The 16,289-nt window shown below is 43.4% G+C and overlaps 1 protein-coding gene across 4 annotated transcripts in view; it reads right to left on the bottom strand.

Moving 5' to 3' along the window:
- ARHGEF3 (Rho guanine nucleotide exchange factor 3) overlaps positions 1-16,289 on the bottom strand; it is a 293,559-nt gene that overhangs the window by 41,833 nt on the left and 235,437 nt on the right. The window contains exon 1 of one of the 4 annotated variants that reach the window (XM_032411538.1): positions 1,241-3,658. The exons of the other annotated variants lie outside the window; for them this stretch is intronic. Within the exon in view, the coding sequence (XP_032267429.1) occupies positions 1,241-1,381 (141 nt within the window). The 5' untranslated portion in view covers positions 1,382-3,658. Of the gene's footprint in view, positions 1-1,240; positions 3,659-16,289 lie in introns of those variants that run through there. 4 annotated transcript variants of the gene reach the window in all.

The raw sequence follows: 16,289 nt of genomic DNA on the forward strand, positions 1-16,289 counted from the left end.
CCACCCTACAGTCCAGTCCCACTCCACGAGCTACTCCTACCGATCTGTGGAATATAAACTGTGCCCCGTCTCACTCCAGCTGTGTGGAGATGACTTGGCTCAGGAGCCAGGGAAGGGGAAATGGCAGGGGACATCAACAGAAGCAGCCTCTGGGCAGACAGCAAATGGGTAGGGTCTGCTCCCTACACTTCACCCCCAATATCCGCCAGCTTTTAATTCAGAAGCTTCCACTTAGAATCATTCTCCCTGGGGCGCCTGGGTGGCTCAGTCATTAAGCGTCTGCCTTCGGCTCAGGTCATGATCCCAGCTCCTGGGATAGAACCCCACATCAGGTTCCCTGCTCAGTGGGGAGTCTGCTTGTCCCTCTTCCTCTGCCTCTTTCCCTTCCCCACCCCTTGTGCTCAATCTCTGTCAAATAAATAAATAAAATCTTAAAAAAAAAAATCATTCTCCCCAATGCCTCCCGCAGAGAAAAGCTACCTCAGATTTCCCATCCAATGACCTGGTCAGGCAGTTGTGTTTTCATGCTTCTGGTTTCATCTTTTTATTTTATTTATTTATTTATTTTTTAAAGATTTTATTTATTTATTTGACAGAGAGAGAGACACAGCAAGAGAGGGAACACAAGCGGGGGGGAGAAGCAGGCTTCCTGCGGAGCAGGGAGCCCGATGTGCAGGAGCCCGATGTGGGGCTTGATCCCAGGACCCTGGGATCATGACCTGAGCCGAAGGCAAACGCTTAATGACTGAGCCACCCAGGCGCCCCTGGTTTCATCTTTTTAAAAACCCTTTCTCCATCTTGCCTGAAGCCACTCCCCAAATTTCTTTTATGCAATGGGGCTTTTCTAAAGCACAAGGAATGTTTGTTTTATCAGTTCATTAAACTAAAAAAAAATTTTTTTAAAGGAAGTTCCTCTATTGCTGGGCTATTTAAAAAGCATCTTTGTATCTACAGTATATTTGAAATGCACCTATGAATACTTATAAATAACAAACAGGAAGAGAAAATGTACAGAGAGAAATTCCTACCATGCGCATCTGTTTTTATAATTCATATAGCCACAAGTTTTGAAAATCACCTCCACGTAAAACATTTGCAAATCTGCAAGTTACCCCAAAACAAGCTGATGGGTGTGGCCATACCAATGTCTTTGCAGAGGAGAATTACATAAAAACAATAGGCTGTGGGAAAGAGGGACATGACAGACAAAACATTTTACAAAGACAAAGAGAACAGTTACCCTTGCCTTCCTAAGTTCCATCTGACCTGCCGTAGATGCTGGACAGCACATGAAGACACCAGATTTTGATGGAAAAAGCCAAACTTGCCAATTGCTGTGGTGAACCTCAACCATTTCCAGAGGAAGCCTCAAGATGCTCATCTTTCTTTTTCAGCCATTGCTTTCAAAGTTTTGAGGGGTAAGGCAGAACTTCAGATTCTCCAGGACATCCCTGCAAGGTGTTTTGAACATAGTAGGTGCTTGGAAAAATCTTGCCTGAATTTGGAATTCTGCCGAGAAACTCATGTCATTTTGTGCCCTTGCCAATCTCAGATGTCAGAAGCCCTCTTGGAAATAGACCTGATCTTTCTGGCATTTAAATAGAAACATTAAAAGACTAAAGAAAAAAAAGTGCAAAACAATTCCACAATGTTGCCAGGATTGACTTCATGATTTCTCGAAGCAGTGAAATACTTTTCCAAGACAGAGAATGAATCTGGGCTGCCGGAGACCTCTCCAGCTTCTTGGCATGCTGAGCGGAACAGACGGTAGGAAACTCTCCGAACACTGGGGAGGTTCAGTTCCAAAATGCAAGGGATGAATCTCTTAATATGAGAGACATCACATTACTATTATTGACGTGCTGAAGAGGAAGATCCAATAGCCCTTCTGCTTCTAGGTGACAATGTCCTTCAGGGATGCTCCCTGTCCAGTGCCTGGCTCCTGAGCATCTGTGCCCAGAGGAGGATTTTTAAAATACTTTTTACGTCAGAGCTGCATCACCAGCATACTAAACACACACACACACACACACACACACACACACACCCTCTTGAGCAGCCCCTGAATTTCTCTAATTTAGCTCCGGCTTTGGGCTGGAAATGCCAGAGTTGTGATATTACCACCTTTGGTAGTCCAAACTGCATTGCAGCAAATGGTGGTGGTGGGGGGGGTTCATGGGGCAGCAGGACTTGGTCTCAGATGATCCTGCAAACACCTCACAGCCCGGAGACTCCCAGATCTCCATTTTTCTTAACGGCTAAAGGTGCTGGATCACAGATTCTGTATCAGAATGGGGAGGCTGAAAGACAAATGCCAATTGGTTCTCTCGCTTTAAAAAGGGGCAGGGAGCATCACATGCTTGGCAGGATGGGGGAAGATTCAGTTCTGTTCCACTTGCTGTGTCATCTTTTCTAAGGTTCTGCTGACTTTGCTGTATGACCCAGTCCACGGGTGTTTATGCAGCTACAAGATGTATGCACAATGCAGATGCCAGCCCCTCTGCACTACATGAGATTGTAATTAAAACTCTTTCCTAGGGCATTGCCCATTTGGAAGTAAACATCAGGCTGCTCTCTGGCAATCTGACATTCCCAAGTAACGAACAACTGAACCAGAAACCACTGCTGCATGATTTAGTGCTGTGATCCAGTAAAGCAGGCAGGTGCAATTTCAAAACCAGAACATTTATAGGTTATTGGATCTATGGAGGAGGCTTTATGCCTGACCCACATGAGCCAAGTATGAATTATGGTGTTCTCCTTGAGGGCTTCAGTAAGACTAGGAGATTAGCAAAATTCTTGGCCTAATTTGATTTTTCTTTTCCATTTACTCAGTATGTCTCCAGCTACATTTTACTGCTATCTAAAAAGAGCCCTTGGGGAAAATGTTTCCAGATTCTAGTTAAATAGCTCTACTGAAAACTAGCAAATGCAATTCCAAGGATGCTTTTGGGCTTTACAGAGAGATGACAGAATACAACCTGCAGAAGCTTCCTAGTCCAACAACTCAGCTGCCAGACCAAGCTGGGCAAAATCGATGCTAAACCCAGACACAAGATATCCTGTTTCAAGTGCAGACACCACCCCCACCATGCAATTTTAAGAAGGGCAGGAGGGCATCTCACTAAAAAGGTTAAAAAGCAGAAAAAAGATAAAGGCATTGAGTATTGTGTGTAGGCCGTATTGTCTGTATAACAAAATTTTGTTTTGTCTTTTCTAGGCCTTATAGGTTTTTTGTTTTTCTTGTCTTATTGCACTAGCTAGGGCCACCTATATATTATTGATTACAGACTGATAGAGTGGGTATACTATAATTGATTCTAAAGTGATTATTATGAAGAGCTCATCATTATGAATTGTGCTTGCTGAGAGCATGGAAGAGATACCGTTTATCAAGTAGAAAAAGTTCCACTCTATGGTAAGTTTGCTGTGAATTTTTATAATGAATGAATACTGACTTTTATCAAATGTTTTCTTGTTATCTTTTCAGAGGACAAGGAAAGGGAAAAAAAGAAGGGAGAGGGGCAGGAAGGGAAAGAGACAATGAAGAGGCATGGAGGTCACATATTTTCATAAATGTATTGGCACGGCAATTTAAAACATCTTTTGGGCTTGACTTACAAAGGGGAATAAAGCACTCCGTGCCATTTTATTTTTAATGTTAGATTTTATTTTTGTTTTTTTTTAAAGATTTTATTTATTTATTTGAGAGAGAGAGGGAGAAGCAGACTCCCTGCTGAGCACAGAGCCTGACGCAGGGCTCAATCCCAGGGCCCCGGGATCATGACCCAAGCCAAAGGCAGACGCTTAACCGACTGAGCCACCCAGGCACCCCTAAGGTGAGATTTTATTAAGTAGATTTAACTACTCCTTCGCTAGGGGAGACAATGGTTTTCTTTCCCTCTCCTCATTCTTACCTCCCAACAGGTGAAAAACCAAAGCAGGTTACATGCATGTAAGGTTAAGTGCCTATCATATCAATATGATCTAGCACAACTATTTATTCCTTCAAAAATGATTCCATTCTAATAGATGTGGCATATAGGAAACCATCACTCATTCTCCTTGCACTTCATTTTTGCAGCTAGAGTGGTGTTGGGGAGCAATAGGAGGGTGTTCCTCATTGTGTTTGTAGGTGCCATGAGACTACCTTCACTCAGCCACAAACCCAGCCCAAGAGGGACCAGAAATGCCTTCATCAGTGCAGGACTGACCACTCTACTGCAGGGCAACACTGCTCTTGGCTGTTATACACCTGGCCAGGAGCAAGGGAGAGGTGAGAATCAGCTGTGCTAGCAGAAGCTTCTGCCCATGGGTTGATGGAGTCAGAAAAGGCTTCCAAATGTTTGAGGACACCAGGGAAGCCTTAGGCAGGGCTCCATCTCTGTGGAAAGAGGAGGTGTGCTAGGAATACCCAGTAGCCCTCTAGGAGGCTTTCGTCATCCTCAGTGAACAGAAGTTACAATCTCAGAGTGGTTGAGAAGCTCTTGTATTATGAAATAATAGTAATAATAATAATAAGCTCATATTTTGTGCAGGGACTTCTCTCAATGCTTTACAGATATCTACTAATTTATTCCTCCTAATACCCCTGCAAGGTAGATACTATGATGATCCATATTTTAAAGAGAGAGATAGAGATACTGAGGCGGAGGATGAGCTATGTGCTTAAAGTCACTCAAAAGAGGTGGCCAGGATTTAAACCTAGGCAGGCTGGCTCCAGAGCCCCTGCCTTACAGCTTTGTGTAAGGGGCCAGATGGTAAATGTTTTAGGCTTTGTGGGCATCTAGCCTCTGTCATGACTATTCATCTCTGCCATCAGCCTTAAACAGTATGTAAATAAATGAATGTGATTATGTTCCATTATAGACACTAAAATCTGAATTCCACAGAGCTTTTACATGTCACAAAATATTATTGTTTTGCTTTTTTCAACCATTAAAAACAGAAACGATTCTTTGCTTGAAGACCATAGGAAGTGGGCTATATTTGGCCCATGGGCCATAGTTTGCAGACCACTGCTTTATACTACTTGCTGGCTTTATAGGGATCATTTCCTGCATCAGCTGTCCTCAGTCTCAGCCTTTCTGCTGTGACATACCCAAAGACTCCCAGGTACGGGCACCCTCCCAAAGCACACTTAGTCTTCAAGCTCTGGAGATGGTGTAGGCTTGATTTGTTGATTCGTTCTGGAGCTGGGTATTCAGGGTCCTCCGCTGGTAAGCAGGGGAGATACCTGACTTATCTTTATGTGAGTAAGCCCTATCCTAACTACATTTTATTGTCTTAACTTTCCAAATAATTCAGCCCACGCATGACACAAACTTTCCCTGACCATTGATGTATACAAATAAGGGACAAACAAAATGATAGGATGCCTGGGATCTGCTTCATAGTAATACAGGAAGAGGGAGCGGGGATGTGTAGGAAACAAAGCTGACCACAGGTTGATAACTGTCAAAGCTGGGGGCCGGGCAAAGGGATCTCAGTATACAGTCCTGCCTGTGGCATACAGTCAGACACTGGATAATACAAAGGTTTATTTTAATGGACAGAGAACAATTTTGCAAATGTATCAGTGAGCAGACAGATGCCATCAAAGATTTGTACTTCAGCTGTTAGTCAGGGTCTGGTGAGAAAGGATACTGAAAGAGACAGATGACAGACATCATCTAGAACTGAACACAATTAGAAGAAACCTGATAAAATGAAAGAAAAAAATCCCACTAGTGAATTTCAGTAACTTTCAACTAACATAGGCCCGAAGAGGGAAGGGTCTGTGTGGCTGGGAAATCAAAAGCTGGGAGAGCTACTTTGAAACGTTCAAACTTAAAGTGAGCAACCCCATGGAGAGTCACTGACCCAGCTGCCAGACTCCCTGAAGTCTGCTCTATTCTATTTTTTAAAAAGATTTTATTTATTTGTCAGAGAGAGAGAGAGAGAGCACAAGCAGGGGGAGTGGCAGGCAGAAGGAGAAGCAGGCTCCCCACTGAGCAAGGAGCCCAATGCGAGACTCAATCCGAGGACCCCGGGATCATGACCTGAGCTTAAGGCAGATGCTTAATTGACTGAGCCACCCAGGCGCCCCTGCTCTATTCTATTGACTGGTTTTTTATTTGCTCTCATCAAGAAACCATCAACAGGCTGCCAATCATGGGACTCCATGACATAAAACAATCTATGGAGTTCCCACTCTGATGTAGAAACATACAGAGAGAATAGGAGCCATTCAAGGCCAGACTGCCCGGGGAGGGGACACTTCTGTTCTGTGGTATTTATTTTATGAGAGTGCTTCCCTTTCCCTGATTCTGCCTCCCCAAATTCATGTTTTTCTCTCCATTCCTACAACAGCACCATCTTCTACTAAGAAGGCAAAGACCTCCCATCCTTGCCAGAGCTTCACTCCCACTCTGCCTCTCTCCAGGTACATAAATATAAAGCATGTGACCCCATGACTGTCTTGACTTGACTTTACCACCCGCATCCTTAGGCCCAAAGGCTGGTTCACGCAGTCTTACGGTTTATGCCCAAGCTTCTCACCCTTCAAAACTTCTAGGTCACCACAAATATTATGGTGTTCTCACTTCTGTTGACACCTCCTATTGCCAAGGCCTTCCCACCCTTTTGGGGTTTTTCACTGACTTGCTGGCCAATTTTTTCTTTTTTTTTTTAAATTTTATTATGTTATGTTAGTCACCATACAATACATCATTAGTTTTTGATGTAGTGATCCACGATCCATTGTTTTCGTATAACACCCAGTGCTCCATGCAGTACGTGCCCTCCTTAATACCCATCACTGGGCTAACCAATACCCCCTCCCCCCTCCCCTCTAAAACCCTGTTTGTTTCTCAGAGTCCATAGTGTCTCATGGTTCATCTCTCCCTCCAATTCCGCCCCCCTCATTTTTCCCTTCCTTCTCCTAGTGTCCTCCATGCTATTCCTTATGTTCCACAAATAAGTGAAACCACATGATAATTGACTTTCTCTGCTTGACTTATTTCACTTAGCATAATCTCCTCCAGTCCCATCCATGTTGATGTAAAAGTTGGGTATTCATCCTTTCTGATGGCTGAATAATATTCCATTGTATATATGGACCACATCTTCTTTATCCATTCATCTGTTGAAAGGCATCTTGGCTCTTTCCACAGTTTGGCTATTGCGGACATTGCTGCTATGACCATTGGTGTGCATATGGCCCTTCTTTTCACCACATCTGTGTCTTTGGGGTAAATACCCAGTAGTGCAATTGCTGGGTCATAGGGTAGCTCTATTTTTGAATTTTTGAGGAACCTCCACACTGTTTTCCAAAGTGGCTGTACCAACTTGCATTCCCACCAACAGTGTAAGAGGGTTCCCCTTTCTCCACAACCTCTCCAACATTTGTTGTTTCTTTCCCTGTCCATTTTTGCCATTCTAACTGGTGTAAGGTGGTATCTCTATGCTACCCAGAGCAATCTATACCTTCAATGCCATCCCAATCAAAATTCCAATGACATTTTCAAAGTGCTGGAACAAACAATCCTAAAATTTGTATGGAATCAGAAAAGACCCCAAATCGCCAAGGAAATGTTGAAAAAGAAAAACAAAGCTGGGGGGCGCCTGGGTGGCTCAGTTGGTTAAGCGACTGCCTTCGGCTCAGGTCATGATCCTGGAGTCCCTGGATCGAGTCCCGCATCGGGCTCCCTGCTCGGCAGGGAGCCTGCTTCACCCTCTGACCCTCCCCCCTCTCATGTGCTCTCTCTCTCTCATTCTCTCTGTCTTAAATAAATAAATAAATAAATAAATCTAAAAAATAAAAAATAAAAAAAAAAAAAAAAAGAAAAACAAAGCTGGGGGCATCACGTTGCCCGATTTCAAGCTATATTACAAAGCTGTGATCACCAAGACAGCATGGTACTGGCACAAAAACAGACATATAGACTAATGGAACAGAATAGAGAGCCCAGATATGGACCCTCAACTCTATGGTCAAATAATCTTTGACAAAGCAGGAAAAAACATGCAATGGAAAAAAGACAGTCTCTTCAATAAATGGTGCCGGGAAAATTGGACAGCCACATGCAGAAGAATGAAACTCGACCATTCTCTAACACCATTCACAAAGATAAACTCAAAGTGGATGAAAGACCTCAATGTGAGACAGGAATCCATCAAAATCCTAGAAGAGAACATAGGCGGTAACCTATTTGACATCGGCCACAGCAACTTCTTTCAAGATACATCTCCAAAAGCTAGTGAAACAAAAGCAAAAATGAACTTTTGGGACTTCATCAAGATAAAAAGCTTTTGCACAGCAAAGGAAACAGTCAACAAAACAAAGGCAACCCACAGAATGGGAGAAGATATTTGCAAATGACACTACAGATAAAGGGCTGGTATCCAAGATCTATAAAGAACTTCTCAAACTCATCACCCAAAAAATAAATAATCAAGTCAAAAAGTGGGCAGAAGATATGAAAAGACACTTCTCTGAAGAAGACATACAAATGGCTAACAGACACATGAAAAAATGTTCATCATCATTAGCCATCAGGGAAATCCAAATCAAAACCACACTGAGATGGCCAGTTTTTTTTACTCTCGCCTGTGCCTCCTCCAAGCCATACTTTTACTTCAAGTGGCTCCTATCCGCCCCTCTGGGGGACCTGACAGCCTGCTTTGTAACTTATCCCTCAGAGACAACACATTCCTGCAGGTTCTCCTTCCTAGCTAATGTTTTTCTAACTAAATGACTAAAAATGAGCCTCATTAAAAAAAAAAATCTATCTATGGGGCGCCTGGGTGCCTCAGTCAGTTAAGCAGCTGCCTTCGGCCCAGGTCATGATCCCAGGGTCCGGGGATCGAGCCCCACATCGGGTTCCTTGCTCAGCAGGAAGCCTGCTTCTCCCTCTGCCTCTGCCCTTCCCCCGGCTTGTTCTCTCTCTCTCTCTCCAATAAATAAATAAAATCTTTTTAAAAAATCTATCTATCTATCTATCTATCTATCTATCTATCTATCTATCTATCTATCAAGTCTAGCTCTCATACATTCTAGCTGGGTGATCTCAAGCAAGTTACTTACTCACAGTCTCTTCAACTGAAAAACAAGGAAAGAATCCTCCCATAATGCAGTAGTGGGGATTGTGGCTCAGAGCTATCACTTAATTCTGTAAGAGTTTATAATCTGTGTCAGGCACTGGGTTGACTGCATTACATGGATTTACTTGTGGCATCTTCAGAATATCCAACGAGAGAGCTAAGATCATTATTCTCATTTTACAGATGAGTAAGCTGAGGCTCAATGAGCGTAAGTAGTTACACAGGTCACCTACCTCAGGTGGCAGAGGCAAGATGGGGATCCTATCCTGGACCACACACCTCAGCTACACTATTCCGCCCAAGAGACAACGATAATGAGTACACAGCACACTGCCTTGTGAAAAGCAAGCTTTCCATGAACAGAGCCTAAAATCGAACTCACAAACTGGTATGATTTTACTAGATCATTTCTCCTCCCCTTCCCCTTTGCCACTAAGAACAGGTGACTTTAATAATCACTCAATGTGTGCATTCTCTTTTTTAAAGAAATTGATCTTGAAATAATTTTAGATTTATAGAAGAGTTGCAAGAATAGTACAGAATGTTCCCGTGTACTCTGTACCCCCCCCGATGTTAACATCTTAACATAACTATGATATGTTTATCAAAACTATGATACTAACATTGCTACAAGATTACTAACTAAACTATTAGAGGATTTACTAGGATTTCACCAGTTTCCCCACTAATGTCCCTTTCCTGTTTCAGGATCCAATCCAGACTTTCATATTATATTTCACCGTCATATCTCTGTACTTTCCTCCAATCTGTGACAGTTCCCTGGTCTATCTTTCATGACATTGAAACTTTTGAAGAGTACTGGTCAGTTATTTTGCTGAATGTCTCTCCATTTAGATCTGAGGTTTTCTTGTGATTAAAATAAGATTATGCATTTTTGTGGGCACCCGGGTGGCTCAGTTGGTTAAGCATCCTACTCTTAATTTCCACTCAGGTCATGATCTTGGGATAGTGGGATCGAGAGCCCTGTGTTAGGCTCTTCACTCAGTGGGGAGTCTGTTTGAGGATTCTCTCTCTCCCTCTCCCTCCACCCCTCCCCCTACTCACAGGCACTCTCTCTCTCTCTAAAAGTAAATAAATCTTAAAAAAAAAAAAGGTTATGCATTTTTGGCAAGAATACAACAGAAGTGACTTGTCCTTTCTGGTACATCGTATCAGGGTAACATTATCTTATTACTTACTTACCATTTGGTTAAGGTGGTGGTATGGGTTGAACTATATACCCCTAAACAGATACGTTGAAGTTCTACCCCCAAACCTGTGAAAGTGACCTTTTTTGAAAATAGGATCTTTGCAGATATAATCAAGCTAGGTCATACTAGATTAGAGTGTGTCCTAAATCCAATCACCTCTGTCCTTATAGGAAGGAAATTTAAAGACACAAAGGGAGAAGGCAATAAAATGACAGAGGCAGCAACTGGAGTGATATATCTAAGCCAAAGAACACCAAGGATTGACAACAAATACCAGAAGCTAGGAAGAGGCAAGGAAGGATTCCCCTGCCGGTTTCTGAGCCCAATACCTTGATTTAAGACTTCTGGTCTCCAGAACAGTGAGAAATAAATTTCTGTTGTTCTAAGCCACCCAGCTTGTGGTACTTTGTTACAACTACCCTAGGACACTAATACAGGTGTTATCTGCTGGATTTCTCCTTATAAATTTACTATTCCCTTTGTAATTAATACATATATGGGAAGAGATATGTTGTGACTATATGCATCCTTTTAAATCTGTGTGAGTGTTTATATAGCATTTGCAACATTGGCTTCACTAAAGTGTACATCTGTCACCCTAGGGGGGGTGTGTCTTGGCTGAACAGGGAGAACCAGAAGGCTGATCCAGGCAAAGTACCCAAGAGAGTCAGTGTTGGCTGGAGCGGGCAAGGAGAGGGGCATAGTGGACCACAGGGGTGTGCAGAACACGGAGGCAGCAATGAGGAGGCCTTCATAGAGCCGTCTGAGCAAGAGGACTGGGGCTATAGCAACACAAAGCTTCTTTGGAGCCTGCAAGTGACTCTTCATCTTATTTTCTTGTAAATTTCTTAGAAAAAGACAATAATGAAATAATGGTTTCTAACTCTAAAATTTCCATTAAGTGGTTTTTTGTTTTTTCTGTTCTCTTTTCCCTGGCACAGAGCTAACTGACCAGGTATCATCTGTTACCAGAAGTTGAAAGGCAAATAATGAGGCCCAAATTCCAACGGAAACCTGGCTTCATTGATTAGGCCAAATGCATTTCAGAATTATTGGTTTCTAACCCGCAAGGTGAGCAAAAGGTCTTCAAACTCAGAACTATAATTTTCCTTCAGAGATGCTTATCCGTGGTTTCAACAAAAGGGCTACAGACTTTGTGGACTTTGACAAACCACCAGGAACAGCTCCTGGAGGGATCCCTGATACCTTTGTCTTGGCTAATCTCAAAGATGGAGGCCACACCCTGTGCTTATTCTCTCCAGCTGTGGGTCTGGTTGCCTTGCCCTGTGCATCCAAGGGAGATTTGATTTCCTCTTTGATGAAATGGCTCAACTCTCTCCATATCAGATGCTATAAGAAAAACATCTCAATTTCTTAAAAAAAAAAAAAAGAAAGCCATGTGGGTGTTTTTGTTTGTTTTTTATTTATTTATTTTTTTTGTACTTTTGCTTGCTAATGGAGAGTAAGGAGAGCCTGGATAAATAAAATTCACAGACCACTCCGAGTTTGTTCAGTCTCATGGCCAAGCTGCAGACAGGATATTGGATTGCTATGTTGAGAATCCAACAATTTCTCCAGCCTCCTCTCCTGGAAATGCTAAACAGCAGATGATGATAGAGATGTCACAAGATGGTCTAGGCAAATCCACAAATTAAACCACCAGCTCTCGGGGCCACAAAACTGAACACGTGAAGGTTGGAGAGATGATATTTATTCCCTGAACATCAAGTTTTCTCGGCCTGTGCCAGTCAGCACCTACGGCATCTGGCCGACATCGGCCTGAGAGGTGGCTGCTTTTGGGAAGCCTTGATAAAGGGGGAGACATCAGGGGGACATGTGACTGAGCTAAGACAATGCTGGCATGAGCCTCTGAAAGCCTGCTCAGTCCCTGCTCCAAACAGAGCCTCCCATAAAAAGCAAATAAAAAAAGAGGCTCGAAAGAAAATCACATTTTATGACAACTTCTGTGGTCATCCCGGCTTCATTTCCTCCAGGCCTCCCCGTTTCCTTCAAGTCTAAAACACATGTTGGCAAAACGCTATAGCTCCCTAATGTTCGTATAAACTAAATGGCAAAATGAAGGGAAGGAGGGGCGTGGGGCGAGGGAGATGGATTTCAGCCAGTATACCCTGCAGAAGCAATTAATCTTACTACAGACTCTGAGAGGGCTAATGTTCAGGGCAAACCATTTTGTTTCTGAGGGCAGACGTCAAGCAACTTATTATCTTTATTCTTCTTATTATCATTGAATTTGTGGCCCTACACTGGAAAAATAAGCTGACCTACTTGTCTGCCATGGGGAATTCATTTTTGCTGAATGACGGTGATGGGATAAAAAAAAATGAACCTTGGGAAATAATTCAGTAAAATATGGGACTCTCTCAGAGCTGAAGCAGGCAACGGCAGCCTAGGTCACGAACATAATCTCTTAGCAGCGCTGGTAAAATAAAACAGAACCACTGTTTCAAGACACTGTATTTTTGGCAAATGTTTCCACTCCTCAATTATTTTCAAAGTTATTCATTTCAGTCAACATTATAAGGGTAAGTCAACATTTGTCCTGGCAGCAAGCCCAAATTTGTTATTTTATTAGTCTGCTACTGGTTAAATTGGCCCAAGATTAAACACATCTAATAAATAGCCCTAAAATTTTGGAGTTTAGTAGAAGACCACATTCAAGTTCTCTTACACAGGATGTTACCATTAACCTTGGGCAGAGGGGAAATGTACACCCACATCCCAGTTAAGTTCCTTTTAGCAAACGCCAGCCCATCTCCTGAAACTCATTTTGGTCATGCCCAGACATGGCACTCCAGACCTTCAGAGAAAGAGGAAGCCAAATATTTAGCTCTCTCTGCGGTCCCTGGGTCCACATCTGCCTTCCGAACGTCAAGCAAAACTCTTACTTTCTCGAGGCAGACAGGGCCAGATGCTCGGGGCTGAAGTGCTTCATGAGTTTGACCTCCTAAAAAAAGTCTCAGGGCTTCCAGCAGGGTCATGCCTCTGTGGCCCTGAAGGGAAGGCAGCTCTGGGCCCAGAAGATATTTTCTCACAGTTAGATTCAGGTTACGCATTTTTCACAAGAACGCCACAGAAACGATGTGCCCACCATGCCACACCCATCTGGGGGTCTAGAAAATGGGGCCAAAGGACACACCTCTGGCTGCAGAATGCTAACAAGGTACCCAGAGGTGGCAGGGGTGGCCTAATCACAGGCACAGGGCCCAGAGGAAGGCCTCCTCTGTGGTTCTGGGGTTTTGCAGGCAGTCATTTCCTACTGACTTCTTGGAAACCCTTGGGTAGGATATAAATTCTGCATTTGTTTTTCTCTATAAAAGGGAATCCCTGGCTTCCCCTTGGGCTGAGTTGGAGGGGAAGGGGGAGGAGAATGCCACTGGGGATTCCACCCCTACTTCAGGGTTTGGGAACTGCCATGTACAGACCTCAAGGGTACTTTAAGGATATTTGCTGAGGCTTCCCCAGAATTTAGGAATAAGCCGAAAGTAACAAAGTTCTTATCATGCTGGCCCAAAGAATGTGTTGATTCTTTGCAAAGGATCTAAGGATAAAATATGAGCCAACCTTCCTGGCCAGAGCACAATGCCCTGTGACCTCAGACCGACAATGTAACCTCCATGGGCTTGGTCTCCTCCCCTGTGAAGTGGGGGTGACTCTCCTACCCCCTCACAGAGTTGTTGGGAGGATGACATGAGATCATGTGTGTAAATGTGCTTGGTACAAGCCTGCCCCATAAGTTGCCTCCTGTAAATATCAGATTATTGCCCTTATTTCTAATGCCCAAGGAGAGGTGTAGTCTCTCCCCAAGCCTGCTCTCTTGCCCTCATCCATTTCTTGCAGCACTAGATTTTGCCCTGGGCATCCCAAGGATGAAGCTTGAACTCCATGTCACCTGCCACACCACAATCTCACCAATGACATGCTCCTGCCACTAGGCCTCAGGTTATGAGACCACATATTTTGATTCCACATTCCTGTCTTGCCTTTCTTCCTGCAGCTTTATCATCTGTTTAGTCAAGCTCTGGCTGGATAGAGCAAAACTGGGGGTGGTTTGGCAGGATCCAAGGCTATATTGGAGGAGAGGAAAATGTCAGCCATGAAATCCCAAGATAAGACCCCGAGTTGGGGAAAGGAATCCAAGTGGGTCTTGAGGTCTTCATCAAAACCCTCCTACCTAACCCAACATCGCTAAATTATGGGCTAGAAGAGCTGGTCTCCAATCTTGCCAGATCCCAGTACTATCTGGGATTAGGCATTGATAGGAACTCTGGGCGTTCAACCCATGTCAGATGAGCAAGGTGGAATTTCTCCCCCAAATAACAAGTTACCTTGGGCTTCCAGAAAGGACCATACAGACCCACTGGCATGTCCTTTCTCTTTTTCATCCACCTATTGTCCTTTGAAGCTCAGCATTAGCTTCGTTTCCCAGAAACAGGAAAAAAAGGTACAAAAAAAAAAAAAAAAGATGCTCAGATCTTAATCTCAATGTCCCAAAGGAAGGACAGACTGTTCCAGCTGAATTTGGGATAATCAAACATGTCTCAGTCAAGAAAAGCTGACAACCAGGTCTGCCATCTGACTGAAGACTAAGCTGGGACCAGGGATCCCACATACACCTGCTGGGTAAAACCTACAGGGACATCTGACCAAGGGCACGGAGTCAACAGGATGAGAACACGGACCCCCTTCTCTTGTGGCCCAGTCAGCTTTTATTTTTGACAAGAACAGTATCTGAGCAGATGAGACTTGCAGAAATGTGGCCTCCAGAGAGAATCATAAACTACATTTGTCACACTCTCTGGTACCCCCCCCAGCTGTCCCTCCTAGCACAATTTATCCCTTCAAATCATTGGGTTCACGTGCATCCTCAACAGTACATGCCTCCAGTCAGAACCAGGGAACACTGCACCTGGGGGTTTTAGAACAGTCTGCTCTCAACTGAGAACAGAATACACTGAAATCTGATTATTCAAAATGGAAAAAGCTACCAGTGGCACAGCCATAAGGGATTGACTGAATTGGGGAATAAAATAATATAAATTTTAAACTTTCCTGTTTGCAGCTCTCCGCTGACATTTACCACCCACTGAGCAATGGTATGTAGAAAAGCAATGCTGTTCAGGAAGCTGTGAGGTAGGTAATCTATAATGGATTCATATGGCCTTTCTGTTGGCCCACACACCCCAACTGAGCACATGAATAGCTTCAAAATGTTATCCCCTGGGAGATGTGTGTGCGTGTGTGTGTGTGCATGCATGCGTGTGTACATGTGCGTACCGTGCACACACACAGAACACAAGACTAACTTTATTTGAGACAGTTTTCATTCTGTAGCACATTTTTAATGACAGGAATAAAAAAATGCCCACTAACAATGGATTTTTCCAAAGACTCATAACAAATACTGGCTCTCAGTGCTGTGCATTTGCAACCTTGAAACATAGTGATTATGTGTTATTTCTAACTCTGAGCAATTAATATGCAACCAGATGTATCATTATCTACAGTGTATTAAAATTCAGAAGCCTGCAAATTTGAAACAGAGTGTATCATGCACAACAAAGGAGGCAGAAGCCTCAGAGACCTGCTCTGCTCCCCACGTCACTTGCAGCTTATTTCAATTACAAAGTCACAAGAGAGAAAATGAATAGACAATGCAGTTGACTTAAAAGAAATGAAGTAGATACAAACCTGTGATTTGACTGTTTGGTTTCGTAAAAAATGTTGGTTTAGCCATTGGAGATTCAGTGGTAAGGGATGCCAGTAAGAGTTTCCAGAAAAGACAAAGGCAGTTTTGTGGTAAAAGAAAAATGTTATTTATTGTGGCAGAAAGGGGCGAAGTTCCCATGAGTCTTCAGCTCAGGCCATCTACAGATGGGAGGGTTCCTTTGGAAGACCACGTGGGGTCTAATCTGGCAAGATTTCCCTAGAGAAGTTTCCCTAAGCACCCCCAAGGGATGGAGGGAAAGTCTCACT

The sequence above is a fragment of the Phoca vitulina genome, unplaced genomic scaffold (assembly GCF_004348235.1).
Source record: "Phoca vitulina isolate PV1807 unplaced genomic scaffold, GSC_HSeal_1.0 scaffold13, whole genome shotgun sequence".
NCBI lineage: Eukaryota > Metazoa > Chordata > Mammalia > Carnivora > Phocidae > Phoca > Phoca vitulina.